The sequence below is a fragment of the Rhinatrema bivittatum genome, chromosome 2, assembly GCF_901001135.1.
Source record: "Rhinatrema bivittatum chromosome 2, aRhiBiv1.1, whole genome shotgun sequence".
NCBI classification, from domain to species: domain Eukaryota; kingdom Metazoa; phylum Chordata; class Amphibia; order Gymnophiona; family Rhinatrematidae; genus Rhinatrema; species Rhinatrema bivittatum.
The window spans coordinates 688,520,807-688,539,036 of NC_042616.1; the positions used below are offsets into that span (position 1 = coordinate 688,520,807).

Sequence of the window (18,230 nt, forward strand, 5' to 3'; positions counted from 1 at the left end):
TGCAAAAACAACAGTGAGTATGACCTGTTAGCAGGGCAACCAATATACTTATTTACTTAATTATTTATTTATACCGACATTCATGAAGATTATCATATCATATGTGGATAATAAAAAATAAACAAACACAAATAGAGAAAGTTTTTTTCGGGGGGGGGGGGGAGGCAGTGAAGTATACAACTTTTAAAAAAATGTCTTTTCTCCTGAATATTCAAAAGGGGGGGGGGGGGTGAACCAGATCTACCCAAAGTCACCAACTTGTACATGGTGTACCCTGTCCCAAATACAAAATTGTGTGGAAAAATAACAGTCAAGAAAATGAAGAAGTCTATTGATGGTAGAGCTGGCTAGATGACAAACCAAATAGATGAACATTGCAGGGTATGAAAGGCCTCTCTCTCCTGGGAAGCTTCCCAAAATGGTTTACTTGCACAAGACAGAAGGCTGGCCTGATTTCAGTTTCTTATAGAAAAACCATGGTCCACCAGTTTTTCTTTCCCTGCTCTATCTCATGGGGCTGTACCTGCCACCAAGGGTTTATGCTTGACTTTGGCTGAAAGGCTAAAGCAATTAAGATGAGATACTGAATTTGGGAAAATACCAAGGAAATAAACCTTCTTCCTCCTCTGTTAAAATACTTTCTGTACAAAGTTTAGATTACTTAGGAGGGTGATCTAGCCATGGGGCTCCTGGGCCTGGATATCTCTGGAAAGGAAGTCTCTCAGTTTCCCAGCTCCTGGCTCCTCTGCCCTTGCTGGAATTGTATATGTAGCTAGGCTATGAGGCAAGAACAGCTGTCTACCTTTCTAGTTTCTCAGTGTGCAAACTTCTGTTTCTCCCTCTTCATAATATCTTTCCTGGAGAACTGATTACAGGGCTCCCAGATGCATTCCTCTCCTCCTGACTCCAACTCCTGCCATCTTCGCTTCTCACACACAGACACAGCCAGCCATATTGTGCATTTTCTACCTTAAATGTCCTCCTAGTATTCCTTTGGCTTCCTCCTCTGCTGGCTATGTGGTAGTGTTCTCTGAGCAGGCTAAACAGCACAGCCTTTTCCCAACTTGTTAACACTGTGAGTGCTGTATTCTGGTTCTTGCAGAACATTTGTCATTCACAGGAGAGCACACAGGGGTCTTGACTCTTTTTTATATCCCTTCATCTTGGCTGCAGAGGCTTGCAGTCTCTGCCGGGATGAAACCCTCTTTTTGGCAGGTCTAAAACAGATCCAGTTGTAGTTCGGTCCATACTGAAGATTAGCATGTTAGGTGAATTTAGCACAATATACATCAAGTTAGCCTTGACTTACTTAGGGTATTATTAATAAAATTAGCTAAATACCCCCATAACTTTAGAGGATTATTCTCAGTCTCACCATTGGAGATGTCTCTGTTGTGGAGCCATGAGAAACATTGTAGTTCACGGAGATTGTCCCTGGGATGGAAGCACATGTTAAGATCACTGTGTACAAAGTTAATAGGACTTGTTGGATCCCTTGAGAGAAAAAAGATAGGTTCCACTTTGGCTAAGGTGGTAGGCAGGAAATTTCTCTTAGATGCGGGGCCCTCCAGGATGCTGAAGCTCATCTGCTTGGCTGCAGGGAGGGGCAGAGAGTGATAGCTCGGGTGTTGTCTTCTGTTGGTGTTAATGGATCTTCTTTACCATCGCACTCCTGAGCCTTTCTCCCATGCTGTTTTTAAGAACCAGGATATGCATATTCAGGAGCTCATACATAGTAAAACAGGAGCACAAAATGGGGTCTGTTCTTCATTTTGGAATTCTGGACCCCCTTTTCTTAAACTGGTCATCCGCCCAGTGCATGCCAGCTGCTGACTAGCTGCATCAAAGAGTCTACCTGTGAATGACCTATCTGATAAGACTGTCTTATAGGACTGGAGGATCCTGTTTATAGGCAGAACTGGGCTTTGCTGCAGGTCTTGGATCTGTGCTACACACACACACCTGGTCTGTATTGTCTTAAGTCAGGTCTTTTTACAGAGGAAAGCTCTGATTCCTTCAGAGGGGCCTGGTTAAACAGTTTGTGCTGGAAGACCAGATAACTTAGTCAAGATTGATATTCTGGCCAAAGTTCATCACCTTAGTATTTCTCTGCTGAAATACATTGTAAAGTCAGAATCCATATTTTGATGCATAAAATAAAGAAATTTCAAATCTCTCCCTACAGATTCATTGCATTGATTCAAGAAAATGTTCATTTTCTTGCAGTGTCTTAAAAATAGTTATGATCTAGACAGACATTTAAAAGGTGAACCAAATTTCCAAATCTAAATTCAAATAATTTCATTGCAAATTTCCACTTTTTATTAGTTTCAGATCAATGACCCAAGTAAGAGTAATGTCTTAAGCATAAAATAATGAAAATCTAGGATTGATTAGTTGAACACAATTTTAAAGAGAAATGTGTTCTTATTTTTATTTTCTTTTTAAAGATTAAAGTGAGAGAAAGAAATTTACAATGTGGATTTCCTCTATGTCAGTTGTGACTACTGGAAAAACAGCTTTTCATGCATTGGAATTCAAGCAGCGTGAGAGTAACTCTTTTCTTTCTGTTCATTTGTTCATAGGTAAGAAAAGTAAGACCACTATGACGGGCAAAACACAGACCAGCAATGTCACCAATAAGAATGACCCCAAGTCTATCAACTCCAGAGTCTTCATTGGTAATCTGAACACAGCCATTGTTAAAAAAGCTGACATTGAAGCAATCTTTGCTAAGTATGGCAAAGTAGTTGGCTGCTCGGTACACAAAGGTTATGCATTTGTACAGTATATGAGTGAAAGACATGCAAGAGCTGCTGTGACAGGAGAAAATTCCAGGATCATTGCAGGACAACCACTTGGTAAGTACTAGTGGCTTTTTTAACCATTTAATTTTCTGTTTCCCTGTTCTTCTCTTCCTTTCTTTGATGGCTATCTATTGGTGCTTTACTGCAAGATGTGGTAGGGTTGCAGTTGTCATATAAGCTGTATTTCTATTGCCTTATAGGAATCAAAGTGGGCAGTAATAAGTTGGATGAGAACTATTTGCTGCTTATGGGTGTTAGACTGTAATTAATTTTCCTAAGAGGTTTTTCCTCTCTTTTTTAATGTATTGTGCAGGAAAGAATTGAAATTTTCATCACACATAATCCACCTGCTATTACTATTTCAGTTCTCATTTGCCTGCCTTTTGTGGCAGGTGTCTTTTCTGTCACTGTCTTTCTTTCTATGTATTCCTTACATTAGGTCAGAGAGGGTGCACATTAGCTATTACAGTGACAAATAGAGCACTCTCTTTTGCACTGCTGTATAATGACACTGTCTTAATAGGACAACCTCGATGTGCACTAGATGCCTGAATTAGTGAAGACTAAGCTATCAGGTTGGCTTGTTTGAAGCAGGCAGCGCTTTGTGCTGTGTAGGGATCTAGTCTCATTTTAACAAAATTGTAGAATGCATTCTCCCTCCTGCTGAACTAAATTTTACTGCTGCTTTCTCGAGAGGCATGAATAGAATCATCAGTAATAATGTTTTGCTATTTGACATACAGTGTGCATTAGTTATCTTGGCATTTAATACAGGTGTAATAGTTTTTGATATGTGCAGATACTAACAAAAGTATTTCCAAGTGATTCGGTGACAAATCAGACCAAATAAAATCATATAAATTGTCCATTTTTGTTTGTGATCTTTGATGTTTATGAAATTTCATCCTCGTGACCATAAGAAATGGTATTAGCATCGCCCAGATACAACCAATGTGAAAATACAACATGCATAGCTAAAGTGTGACCTCATGATAGAAACTATTTAAATGCTGAAGTTCAGGGTCTTAAGAAAATGTAAAACCACTGAAAAATATATTTTGCTGGGTCAACCAGGGCTAGGGATACTACGGAGGCAACATTAACAGCCCCATGATGGGGGGATGGGGGGGAGGGAAGGGGGAGAAGATCAGAGCTATTGAACAATGGTGACATACCAAGTGGCTGGATTCAGGGCCCATGATTGTAGAATTCTAGAAGGAAGCATGACGCGTGGCCCCCAGCCCAGGATTGTCACTCTAATAGCAGGACTTAACGTAAGGTGGGAGGGGGTGTAATACAGGGGAAAATATGCTTGGGCAGTTACAAATGAATTGCTTATGGAACCAGTTCACAACCTTATTTCTGACTGAGCTAAAAGACCAAAGGAGCAGGAGGAAACTGCCAGGTCAAAAGAGAAAAAGAAATGAAAATATTCTAGATTACATGGAAAGGAGGTTTAAGAATATAATGGGGGGGAATCCAAGATGGCGCCCTGAGAGGGAGTGAATTCGCATCGCTCCGGACCCACGATTTAAATTAAGTTAACAACGTTATTTCCTCAAGTTTGATGCCGCACAAACGGAAAGGCAGGATTCGGGTCTTCCCACCCGACCCTGATAATGCTGCCGGTCAGCGGTTAATAACTGAATTCTCCCTCCAAACGCCGCAATCGAGGGCTGCAATCCCCATTGGAGAGCAGGCGGGAGGAGAGCTGTACTCACCAGGGGAGCTATCATTGAGCCCTCCAGACCTCAGGACTCCGGTCAGAGCCTTGCCCCCGCCCGTCGGCAGAGGAGCTGAGTCGCAGGCTGATGAGGTCATCGGGCATGCTCAGCTGGGTGGTTCAGACGCCGACCGAACGGCTGGAGAGGCAGGAGAAACCCTGGAACCTCGCGGGACCGAGGAATTGAGCAGAGGAGTGGAGGAGGCCGCTGAAGGACCCAGAACAGCGGGAGAAGCGAGCGGTCCCGATAGAACCGGGGTAAGAACCCTCTCCCAGCAATTAAACAAACCGGCGGTTATTACCCTGGATAACATCTGGGAACTAATGGTGAAAATGTCTACCAAACTAGATAATCAGGCCTTGAAACTGGACGAGATTGCGGCTAAGGTTGGTGTACTCGAACAGGACACTAAGGAAAAGTTTTTGGAGCAAGATAATTCTATAAAGAAAATCAATGATGATATAAAAAACCTCCAGTCCATTAATGTGACAACGGTCTCAGAAAGGATTTCATCTTTAAGAAGAATCGAATCAATAGAGAATTATATGAGACATTTAAATTTGAGACTGTTGAATTTTCCTATAATTGCAGGGGAAATACCCTTATTAACCTTTAAAAAATTTGCAATGGAAGTTTTGAAGATTCCTCAGAGTGAGATACCAGCAACTAAAAAGCTTTTTTTTCCTTCCTAAGAGAAGTAGCACGCCGATAACTTTTCCCCCTCAAGAGTCGGAATTTCATAATCTGACTGATTACTTAGAAAACTCAAATGTTGAAATTATTGATCGTGCGGTGCTCTTTGTGACCTTTTTTGAAGAAACTGCTGTATCTTTGATAATGAGGAATTATTTTAAAAATATAAATGTTTCTTTTTGTGGAGGCCTTGTTCGGGTATATCCTGATTTAGCTAAATCTACGCAGCAGCGTAGAAAAGAATTTCTACTTATGAGATCTGAGACCATAGCAGCTGGGGGTAGTTTTAAACTACGCTACCCCTGTAAATGCATAATACAACTGGCCAGTAATACATATATTTTCTTCTTACCAGTCCAGCTGAAGGATTTCTTATCTGGTAGGAGACCACCTGAGGAGTTGTAATGAGGTCGATGTGTAAAGGCGGTAGTTACAGGGCTAGTAATTTGCAATTGTTTCTTTTGATTACTCCTCGTAAAAGTTTCCTTTCCCCCCCCCCCTAAATTTCCTACGTAAAAAGAAAACGATATTTGTTATTAAGAAATTTTGATTTTGTTTCTGATGTTAAGGGCAGGAAAGGCCCACTATTAATTATATAATTTCTGTATTTTCCGATACAATGATTTATTGTATATTTTTTGAAAATTTGAGAAATAAAAAATTAAAAAAAAAAAAAAAGAATATAATAAGGACAGAGCAAAATTTGCCCAAGAATCATTTTGATATTTTAAAGATTCTAGGTAATATTGTTGCTGCATATTTTTGTAGTCATCCTTTGCAATACCTGACTTAAACCCCTTCTCAAAAAACCAAATCTGGACCCAAACGATCCTAACAACTTTAGACCTATAGCCAACCTCCCCTTCATAGTCAAGATAATGGAAAAATTGGTAAACTCCCGACTCTCAAACTACCTTGAAGACAATAACCTACTTTTCCCATCACAATACGGATTCCGTAAAACCTTAAGCACGGAAGCCCTTCTCATCTCTATGACCGACCACATCATCCTAGGCTTAGACAAAGGACAATCCTTCCTTCTGATCCTACTCGACCTTTCGTCTGCATTTGACACGGTCAATCACTCTCTTCTCATCAACCAACTAACAGCCATAGGTATCTCGGGCACCGCCCTATCTTGGTTTAGAACCTTCCTCAGCAACAGAGGATATAAGGTTAAGATTCATAATAAAGAATCCTCTCTTCACCCTGCGTCAGTAGGAGTCCCTCAGGGCTCATCCCTGTCTCCTACCTTGTTTAACATTTATCTGTTACCTTTATGTAAACTTCTCACTGACCTCAATCTCAAACACTTCCTCTACGCTGACGATATTCAGGTCCTGATCCCCATCAAGGAGTCACTCGCAAAAACACTGTCTCACTGGGAAACCTGCCTCCAAAATATCAAACAGCTTCTCACAAGTCTCAACCTTATACTAAATTCTTCAAAAACGGAACTTCTACTCATCACACCAGAAAACAGCTCCCTCACACCCACTCATCCAGCCTTACCAAATACTACACAAGTGAGAGACCTAGGAGTTCTAATTGACAATCACCTAAACCTGAAAGCGAACATCAACAAAACCACCAGAGACTGCTTTTATAAGCTCCAAGTGCTGAAAAGAATACGGCCTCTCTTCCACACACATGACTTCAGAACGATTCTACAATCAATCATTTTCGCAAAGCTGGACTATTGTAACTCCATCATGCTTGGTCTCCCTTCTTCACACACCAAACCATTGCAAATGGTCCAAAATGCCTCCGCCCGTATACTCACTAACACCAGGAGAAGAGAACACATAACCCCTATCCTGATGGGCCTCCACTGGCTGCCTATCCACTTCAGAATAATCTACAAGACCATTCTCACCATTTTCAAAAACATCCATCAATTAGCCCCAATCGATCTCCATATCCCCCTCCGATTACACTACTCAACAAGACCGACAAGAGATGCTTACAAAGGATCTCTTCAAGTACCTCCAGCCAAAACTACCAGACACATCACGCTTAGAGATCGGGCCTTCTCCACAGCTGGTCCAACTTTATGGAACGCCATTCCCCCGGATCTTAGAATGGAACCCAGCATCTCAACATTCAAGAAAAGACTCAAGACGTGGCTGTTCACGCAGGCCTTTCCTAACTCCAACATTACTTAACCTCCTCCAATCAACATTCTTCGCTAGTAATAGCATTAATAGCCAATCAACATTCTTCGCTAGTAATAGCATTAATAGCCACCTCTTATAATGTTATTATATATATATATATATAATTATTTGATCTTCATTTTCCTTCTTACTCCTAGTTATTGATTCCCTGTTACATGTAACTGCTTTTCTGCACCATTGTTCAAATTGTAAAGTTTATTGCACCCCTGTTTCTTGTGAACCAGCATGATGGGACTACTGTCTTGAATGTTGGTATATAAAAAAAACTTAAATAAAAAATAAAAATAAATATTGTGTTTACGTGTTCTTTAATTCCTAAGAATATACAGTATATACACCACAGTTTTTCTTTTACGATTATGCTCATAGGAAATAAAAAGAATCAATTGAATATGTATTTTCAATATTTTGAAAATTGCATTCTTTCTGTTTGTACCTGCTAAACAATGTAAGGAACAATAGTGATCAATAAAGCAAGTTACAGTCTGTTCTCCATTATAGAATAGCAATCTTAAGCCAATAGTCAGTCAGCAATTAGAAACATTTTTCATTTTGATATTTTCTTGCAATTGATAGAAGTAATGGTTTTGTTTGTGGTGCAGTAGTTTATATTTCTTGTCTTAATTTGTTGCTTGAAAGAAAAAAGAAATGCATTTTAAGGTTTTAACTGGTTCAAATGCATTTTGTATGAACAATGATACTTTACTGATCCCAATGCTAACATACCAGCAACATCATAATTAGTACTTTTTCTGCACAGTGAATTGGATTTTTTTCTGTTCCCATTTTATTCGCGGTGAGGACAATTTTCAAAGCCATTTATGCAGGTTATCCTCGGAAAGGGAAAGGGATTGCCTTCTAATTGAAAATTGCCCACCCTCTTATGCAGTTAATTACCCACTGTTTATGTGGGTTCTATTTTGGCACTTTTGCCCAGTTCGGACTGAATTTTCAAAGGAGTTACCTTCGTAAATGTAGCATATATCATAGCAAGTTTCAATCACCCATTCATACACGTGAAGTCCATTTACGCGAATATAATATGGATTGCCAGGACCTTCACCTCTCCCGGTACCCGCCCTTTTAGAAAAGAATCACCAGCACAGGAAGAAACACCAGACGCAAGAGTGGAATCAAAACAGGCCGCAGTTTTATTGCCATACATAACAGAAGCCCGAGCTGGCTATACCCCAAAATAACAAGACCACAGTGATCATCCGCCTCCACCCAGCAAGATGACCGCCCCCAGATCGCTCGGCCTGCATGCCACCGGTATATCAAACCTCAGCACCCAATTGATCCATCCTCCTATTTCCAGTCATGACCATCTGGTCAAGTCAGCAAACCATTCCAGCATACCGCTGAAAATATCAGCTCGTGCAACCCCCCCACCCCCCCCACCACCACCACTGTGACAGTCAAACCCCCAAAACCAAAAAACACCAAGGAACAAGGTGGGCAAGATGCAGCACCAGCAAAAGACAGCAGGCAAGTGGGTCTTAGCCTGCCGAGGAAGAAAACCCCTCCTAAGAAATCCTCCCCTTTTCCCTTCTGCCCTGGGGTCTGGGACTAATAGCATTAGACACCCCCTCCCCTCCCGCCGCCTGCTTACAATTTAAACTGCCCCTGCATATCCCTGTCCTAACCATCTGGACAGAATGATCAGTGCCCAAATCCTCCTCCCCCCCTCCCCTAGTTGCGGCGCTCAAGGATAGCCTGGCACCCATATTACCTCAGGCAGATGGGCACCTAGACCAGCCTATCCTCCCAAAACCTTTTGAAAATTCAGTCCTTTGGAGTGAATATTCAAAAGCAGTCATTTTCCAACATAAGAGCATTGGATTTGCCATATTGGGACAGACCAAAGGTCCATCAAACCCAATATCTTGTTTCTAACGGTGGCCAATCCAGATCCCAAGTACCTGGCAGGATCCAAAGGGGTAGATAGATTCCAAGCTGCTTATCCCAGGCATTAAAAAGTGGATTTCTGCAATTCCACCTTTATAATGGTTTATGGACTTTTCCTCCAGGAACTTGCCCACATCTTTTTTTAAATGCAGCTACACTAACAGCTTTCATCAAATCCTCTGGAAATAAATTCCAGAATTTAATTATTCTTTGTATAAAAGCAATACTTTCTTCATTTGTCTTAAATGTATCAGATAGTAACTTCATTGAAGGTCCCCTACTCTTTGTACTTTTTCAAAGAGTAAACAATAGATTTACATTTCCCCATCCCATTCCATTCACTATTTTATAGACCTCTATCATATCTCCTCTCATTCGTCTCTGCTCCAAACTGAAGTGCCCTAACCTCTTTAGCCTTTCCTCATATGGGAATCGTTCCATTTGCCTTATCAATTTGGTCGGCCTTTTTAGTATCTTTTCTAATTCTAATATATCTTTTTTGAATGCAGTGACCAGAACTGTGCACAATACTCAAGGTGTGGTCGCATCATGGAGCGATTCCAAGGCATTATGATATTCTGTTTTATTCTCCATTACATTTTGCATACTGTATTCTCTTTAGTTTTCATTTTGCTAAATTTCGCCTCTCTGTGCTTCCTTTTGTATTTATCAGTTGCCCCATTCCCCATTTCCCTGTTTATTTTAATTTTCCAGCTTTTTTTACATTAAAATGTAAACCGATATGATGTGTATTTTAATGTCGGTATAGAAAAGCTGTTAAATAAATAAATAAATAAATAAATAAATAAATAAATAAATAAAACTTCCTAGCACTGGATGGGTCAGGCCAGACTCATTAGGCCAAACGCAAATCCAGGCCCTTCTTTGAAAAACAAGGCATCACTCACCCATCGACCCCCGGTCACTCAACTGGTCATCCCCTCTTCAATCTGCTGGAATGACTGCTTTGACTGGAACTGGCCTGATAGGCTGCAGCCTTGTTGGTCGTGGCACGGTGAGGCAAAGGTAATATTTCAGGCACGTAGGTTTCCCTACAGGGCAGTACAGTAAATTTTTGCCCTTCTGTGAATTTGATTCCTAGTGATGTACTCCTTTGGTAGCTGCCAATCATCGATGGATCGCCGGATCTTTATCAAAATGGCATCATCAGGTTTTCGCTGATGTCCCCAATGTCCATGGACCATGTCTCTCCCAGATCCGCATGAGGTTTTTGTCCTCTGCCTGGAGGCATCGCACAATGTCCAGGGGTGTAGGTTTTATGATCAAATGACCCCCAACAGTTGTCACGCCCGTTAGATAAGATGGCAACAATTTTTGGTTCCAAGAAATCCGATCCATCAACTCTGGCATCAGAGGGTGTTGACACCAAAAAGCTGCGGGAGCCTATGGACACAGTGCCTTCACTGTTCACTCTCCCTCCAGGGCTCTCTTGGTAGAGAGGTGCAGGAGATAGGCTGAGATAGGCTGTCATCAGGATCGTTGTGCTCCAAGACATTGGAGTAGTCTCTGACCATCTCTGGGGAAAGACTGGGTTGAGCACCATGGGAAACATCAGAAGCATCATCACTGGTCACCGTCATAACACGGCACCGGACTCAGATTGGCACCAGCGCTTGCCGTAATGCCACTGAAGGAACCCCACAGAGAGGAGGCATTGACCTCCATTGAACCTGGGAGTTCCAGGTGTTCCCCACCGATACTGGTGCCGGATGCAGCTGGTGGTGCTCCAAGTCCTGCAAGGCATCAAGCTGCAGGATCTGCCAGTGCTCCCACTGGTGTCGGAATCTTCACCTTTAGTGTTGGCACCGCTGCTAGAGCACCTTGACGTCCTCCTGGGCATCTTGCCTACACAGCAGTTGCCGGAGTCTGGGGGTCCATCGATGCCCCAGTGGCCACCAATGCCTCCTCTGTCCGATGCAATTCCCATCATGGGTTCCTTCGAGGATGATGAATACCACATCGGGGCCATTGGTACCACGTCCACTCCAGTGTTGCCTGTTCTGGTTCCTGGGCCTTGGGGGGGTCTTGGTGCCTTTACTGACAATGGTGCCTTCGATGTTCCCAGTACCCTCGATGCCCTCAGTGCCCAAACTGAGAGACCAGGGCAGGCACCCTCCATGATGGCCCCCAAGGGATCTTAGTGAGGAGCATGCCCCATATGACTCATGGGGGGATGATACCTCGGAGTCGTCTTCGGATTACTCAGGGGATCTTCCTTAGGACCCGTCTCCTCCAGAAGAGAGGTGCCAGTCCCCACCAGAGGATCTAACTTTTGCGGGCTTTGTTCAGGCCATGGTGGAAGCTATCCCGTTTCAACTCTTGACAGAGGAGGACGCTCGACATAAGAAGTTGGAATTCCTCCAATTTTGTTGATGCCCCAAAAGAGATGGTGGTTGCTCCTGTCCAAGATATATTTACGGAGTTACTCCTTCAGATCTGGGAACACCCCCATCTCCATTCCTCAGGTCAATCAGAAGGCAAATTCAGTCTACTTGGTCCAGCAGGCCTTGGGTTTTGAGAGGCATTAACTCCCACATCAATCAGTTGTGGTAGAATCTGCCCTCAAAAAGGCCAAGCATTCCCACACCCACGCTTCCGCTTCCCTAGGTCGGGAGCATAGGGCATTGGATGCCTTGGGTAGGAAGGTATATCAGGGCACCAAGCTGATCGCCCGTATTGCTTCCTATCAGCAATGACCCAGTACAACCGAAACCTGTGGAAGCAGGTTCAGGGTTTGTCCGAGTACCTGCCCCAACAGCAGCAGGACACTTTTGTGGCATGGTCCATCAGGGCCTAGAGTATGATAAATACGAGGTGAGGTCCACCTACCATGTGTTTGAGATGGCGGCTAGAGTGGTAGCTGTGGGCATTAGGGCCCGCAGGATGGCATGGCTCTGAGTGTTTGACCTCAGGCTGGAAGTTCAGGAGAAGCTTGCGGACCTGCCCTATACTGGTGAGAAGCTGTTTGGATACAAGGTCAGGGATGCAGTGGCTCAGTTGAAGGATCACCATGAAAGCCTCCAGCATCTATTGGCTAGTATGTCTGATCCACAATCCTCGGCCAGGAAATCCTTATGCCAGGGCTCCAGGAGGTCCTTCTAACACCAGAGGAAATACTATCCTCCTGCCTTACATGCACGAACTCCATGCATGAGCTCTCAGGGCCACCCTCGGCAGCAACGGACCCCTAGGCCTCAGCTGCCCCCCTAGCAGAGCCCTGCTACAAGGTTTTGACCAACTGCAAGGGAGAATAAGCCTTACCACTGTACCGTCCGGTCACAGGCCAGCTTTGGCTTTTTAAGGATCACTGGCCCCAGGTTACCTCGGACCAGTGGGTCCTGTCCATCATTCGTCAAGGGTACCAGTTAAACTTCCTGGGTGTCCACTCGGACTCTCCACCATGCACATCTTGGGGCCTATCCTTGCATCAGGGAATACTCTTGATGGAGCACTCCACCCTAATTATGGCCAGAGTAGTCAATCCCATTCCATGGCAGCAGCAGGGGTGGGGGTTATATTCTCGTTATTTCCTGATTCCAAAGAGAAGAGGGGGGCTCCAGCCTATTCTGGACCTGAGAGCCTTGAACAAATTTCTTCAAAGAGAAAAGTTCAAGATGGTCTCTTTGGGCATCCTAATCCCACTCCTACAAAGAGGAGATTGACTTTACTTCCTCGAGCTAAAGGATACCTATGCCCACATCGTGACCTTCCCTAGTCACAGGAAATATCTTTGATTTCTCATGGATGAGAGGCACTTCCAATACAGGGTTTTGCCATTCAGCCTTGCTTTGGCCCCATAGATCCTCACCAAGTGCCTGGCAGGTGCGGGGGCACACCTCCGCTGATGGGGGATGCACATATATCCCTTCTTGGACAACTGGTTGGTCAAAAGTGCTACCCAAGAGAGGGCACGTTTCTCTCTGCATTTGACCATTCAAGTGCTGCAGTCTCTTCAGTTTGTCATCAAGTATTCGAAATCCCATCTCAGACCATTGCCACAGATGAGCTTCAGCGGCGCCCATCTGGACACAGTTCTGGCCAGAGATATCTTCCCCATGATCGGGTGCTTGCTCTGTCGTCACATGGATGCATCTGTTTGTGTAACCCACTTGACTTGCTTGCTCATGCGCAGGGCTCAGTGGATCCTGCATTCTCAGTGGCAGCAAGCCACACAGGATCTCAGTGCACGTATCTGCACCACGTCACCTCTCCAGGTCTCCCTGTATTGGTGGGAGAGTCTATTCAGTTTGGAGCAGAGTGCTCCTTTTCTGTCTCCTCCAACACAGGTTGTACTTACCTCAGATGTTTCCACCCTGGGTTGGGGCATGTATGTGGACAACCTCCACACGCAAGGTCAGTGGTCTGCTCAGGAATCTCAATGCCAAATTAACTTCCTGGAGCTGCGGGCAATCCGCTATGTGCTTTGGGCATTCCAAAATCGCTTATCCAACAAGACATTCCTGATCCAGACAGACAATCAGGTTGTCATGTGGTACATCAATAATCAGGGAGGCATCGGGTCATTCCTCCTGTGTCAGGAGGCAGTACAGATTTGGTCATGGGCTCAGTCCCAAGGCATGCTCCTGCGGGCCATGTATATGGCTGGGATGGAGAATGTGGTGGCAGGCCACCTGACTTGAGCATTTCGGCCCCACAAATGGTCCCTGAATCCAGTGGTGGTGGATTGCATTTTCCGTCTTTGGGGAATCCCGGACGTGGACCTCTTTGCCTCCCCCTGCATCAGCAAAGTATAGCATTTTTGCTCCCTATTCAGGGGAGATGGAAGGCCTTCCTCAATCGCCTTTGCCTGCCATTAGTGCAAGGGCCTTCTGTATGCATAGCCTCTGTGTCCCTTGGTAATGAAGACTCTCAGAAAGCTCCAACAGGACAGGGGGACTGTGATTCTCATTTCTCCCCATTTGCCAAGGCAGGTCTGGTTTCCGCTCCTGCGGGATCTCTCTGACAGAGAGCCGATCAGTCTGGGGACCTCCCCCAGAATGACCCCCCCCCCCCCCAGATCATGCAGGATCAGGGCAAGCTGTGCCATCCCAAACTCAGGGCATTGTCTCTGATGGCCTGGATGAGAGGGTAGTTCTGTGGCCCCTTGACCTCTCTGACAATATGTCTTGGGTCCTGGAAGCTTTCAAAAAGCATTCCACCAGGAGGAGCAACAGGACCTCCTGCTGGGGCTGGGTCATTTCTTCTAACAGCTGGATGTCAGCTTTGCTGAAGTTAGGTTTACACCTTAGGCCTTCCATTTTACAGTATCTATGTTCTGCACATAAAATCAGAAAATACAGGGCACTATTGTCTTCATGCAATAAACGAGATATTAGAGGGTGCTCTAGACAAGCCGATTCAGGTAATTTCGGTTTGAATATCGGTTGGTTTGTACAGACTGAAAAGTAAATGCGCACTTTGTCAGTTAAGTGACTTATCAAAAATGTACCCATTTGTCTTCTTAGTACATCTGGTCCTTTGATGACAGATAAAACAATGCTAGACCCATCTAGCCTGTCCCTTTTCCATAACTAGTGCAATAGCACAGACTTTAACTGGACTCCCTGCCCCCCCCCCCCCCCCAAACCACCACCACCACCACTGTTCACTCAGGACTTCGCTATTCTACCACTAAAGATCTCCTGTGATTGCCCCACAATGTCTGGAATTCTGATACTTTTTTCACTTTGCTAGAAGAATATATAAAGAAATACATCCTTATACCTTACTTCCCAAGTCCACTTTATTACCCTTTCTAGTTTTTATCCATGTTCTTTTCACCAATTTTTAAAGAGAAAGTATGTACACCTGCTTTTTTGAGTGGGTTAATTTTCTTCTACTCACATTATTTTATAATCCTGCTCAAAACATCCCCCCCCCTGAGAATGTCACCCCCCCCCCCCCCAAAAAAAAAATGCAGTTGCAAGGATGTGCATTGTGGAACTCTGCTCATACTTTTAGCCATATTGAGAGACGACAGTTCTCAGGAAGTCAATTTACATGCTCAAATGACTGAAAATTGTCCTCTGTGCATACCTTTTATCCTTTTTTGAAAGTTTCTTATGTATGTCCATTTGATGATGTCCTTGATGAATATGAGGACAGGAAATAATGAGAATGAAGATATCTCAGAGGGAGGTATCTTCAAAGGATACTAGTGATACATTAGAATTAGGGCATCCCAACAGTGAGGTTCCAATAATAAGAAAAGTAGTCCAAGTGCCTGTAATTAAAAACTCACCTGAGCTAAAAGATTCCAATTTATCCCTATCAATTAAAAAGCAGAAAGAAAATACAAACAAAAAACAAACTTTGAAATGTTTGTATGCTAATGCCAGAAGTCTAAGACATTGATAAGACAGGCTAAGAGAGAATTTGAAAAGAAGTTGGCCGTAGAGGCAAAAGCTCACAGTAGCCTGGCAAATGTACGTGTGTAAATGTCTTTTAAAATAGTAACTCATGAGGATAACTTTCAAAACTGCTCGTGTGCATCCATTTACATGTGTATATGGGTGCCCACAAAGTTGCTACTATATTTTATTAACTTTGTGAATAGATATGCGCAGATAAGAAAATATGAGTACATATGGGTGCACAAACAATTACATATATAAAAATCACGAGCCGCACGACTTCAAACTTATCCGGATACATGCCAATTTATCCCACTGGATAAGTCTGAAAAACACTACATAGACAGATATGTAGCGTTTTTCAGACTTAGCCATCTATGTAGGCCTGCTGCCACTTAGCTGGATAAATTAGAATATAGCCGGATAAGTGCCGCTGCTTATTTGGATAAGTCCAAGTATTAGGAAAGGCAATACTTAGTCAAATAAGTTGGAAATTAGCCGAATTAAATGTGTGCAAATGAGATAACTTGTATTTGCACTTTCAATTTTACTCACATTAATTTGATCCCCCCCCCCCCCCCCCCCAAATCTGCTTTTACACGTGCAAGTCGGGGATTTTATAGCATGCACGCGGCAAAAACCAGTCTTACCAATAAGTCTACCAGTTCACCCAGTCCATCTGCAGTTCGTGATGACCCTCCTGGCTCTTCACCTTGCTCCCAGATCCTCATGCATTTTTTCACTTATATGAAGTTTACGATCACTTACACCAGATATTTAGCAGCAGTAAATATATAAAAGTAAAAGACTTATGTATGTCACTTTGATCGGTTTTAAAATAGCAATTTATTCACGTAAATATTGGCCCTGCCCTGGAATGCCCCTAACACGCCGCTTTTTTGACATGCGCTCTGTTGTACTCTCATAAACGTTCTTACTTTGCCACTTATAAAATACGAGTTGTGTGCGATCAGCCCATATACTCATGTATATGGTCCTTTTTATGTGAGCAGCTCTTTTTTCATCTGCATGTTCGTAAGTGCTGTCCCCCACCCCTGAATGCCCATAGAACCCTCCCCCCCCTTTAATTCATGTGTATATATGCATGAAAAAGTGAAAATACATACATGACATTTACAAAATACAGAATATGCAAGTAGAGGCTATTTACACACGTATATGCTAATTTTTACATGCACACAGTTTTGAAATGTACTCTTTAGAGTACTCCTCTCTTCCTTTTACTGCTGCTCCTACTGTAGTAAGAAATAATTGTGGTATGATTGCAAAAGAAGAGAAACAGCATATCAGAGAATAAATAGTTGAACCCATCTTTAATCGCTACATACAATGCCCATCTTTAACTTCAATCAATGCATAACAAACAAAAAAAGACTGCAGAGGGAGTAACTGAGAAAGAAAACAATAATAGATCATTTCCAGTGAAGCACAGCAGAAATCATGCCTTTATTCTAATCAGAGTGCCTCTTTCATTCACTGGCTGTGAAGCACCCGGGACACAGGTTATTCACAAAAACACTGCAGTAGCATCTCCAGCCATGTTGGTTCTGTGGAGCAGAACCTCAAAGTTCAAAGCAGCTTGACTTTCTCCCTTCCCTTTCTGGCTCAGTATTACTGGAAAAAATAAAAACAGTGCTCAGCAATCACATCTGTAAAGTTGCTGCAGTTTATTCCTTCTCCCTCTGGCTCAGGATTGCAGAGTAAAAACAAAGCCTCGGCCATCGCAGTTTGAGCCTAGTGTTTTTCCAGACAGTTTCCATACGGCTCCACTCCTCTCTCTTCCCATCTTTGTAGATTAGACTGAGCTAGGCCCCCTTCATGTCATTGGGGCTTCCCATCAAGCTCTGTCTTTTTTTTTTCTTTCTTTCTCTGTCCCTCCTTTAACAGTCATCTGTGTTTCTCCAAGTAAGGTAGGAGTGCTTCGCCCATACAACTTTTCCAAGACCCCACCCCCAGGGCCCATGATTCCCCTCTCCCCATAGAATTCTTAGTATTTTAGGTCCCTGCATAATCACCTCTCTCCCCATTTGGGCAGCTGATGGGATGTACAGGTATGTACACAGTATATACTCCAACACACAGGCCTTCCTAAAAAGCCCTATTCATTTCAGTCTCCTTTCCAGACTCAAATAGGGTGACTCACACCCATGGCTTGCAGATTGTATAATCCTGAAGAAGAGACATTTTATTTGTATATAATAAAGACTTTATAAAAATTTATATTATAGAAATTCTTCTTTATCAAGTTTCCAATAACCAATTGCAATCAAAAGAAGATGGAACAAGTGAACATGAAACTATTATTTATGCAGTATGTTTTACGCGTATATTATTCAATGTTTTATTTCTTGTGTGCCTTAGCATAATAAGTGCTCAAGGCGTGTTACAACAAAGTTTGAGTAACAGGCAATAATAAAAACAAAGCACAATTTGACAATAAAGCATAACATATACATATTTATATTTTTCCAATAACAAGCAGCACAGTAAAACAATCCATAAAATGCAAAGGGACAGAAAAAAGAA

The 18,230-nt window shown here is 43.1% G+C and overlaps 1 protein-coding gene across 1 annotated transcript in view; it reads left to right on the plus strand.

Annotated features, from left to right (window-relative positions):
- Window positions 1-2,605: 2,605 nt before the first annotated feature.
- The window catches only part of RALYL (RALY RNA binding protein like), a 666,364-nt gene continuing 650,739 nt past the window's right edge, over window positions 2,606-18,230 (plus strand). The window contains exon 1 of the mRNA XM_029591573.1: window positions 2,606-2,861. Within this exon, the coding sequence (XP_029447433.1) occupies window positions 2,606-2,861 (256 nt within the window). The remainder of the gene's footprint in view (window positions 2,862-18,230) is intronic.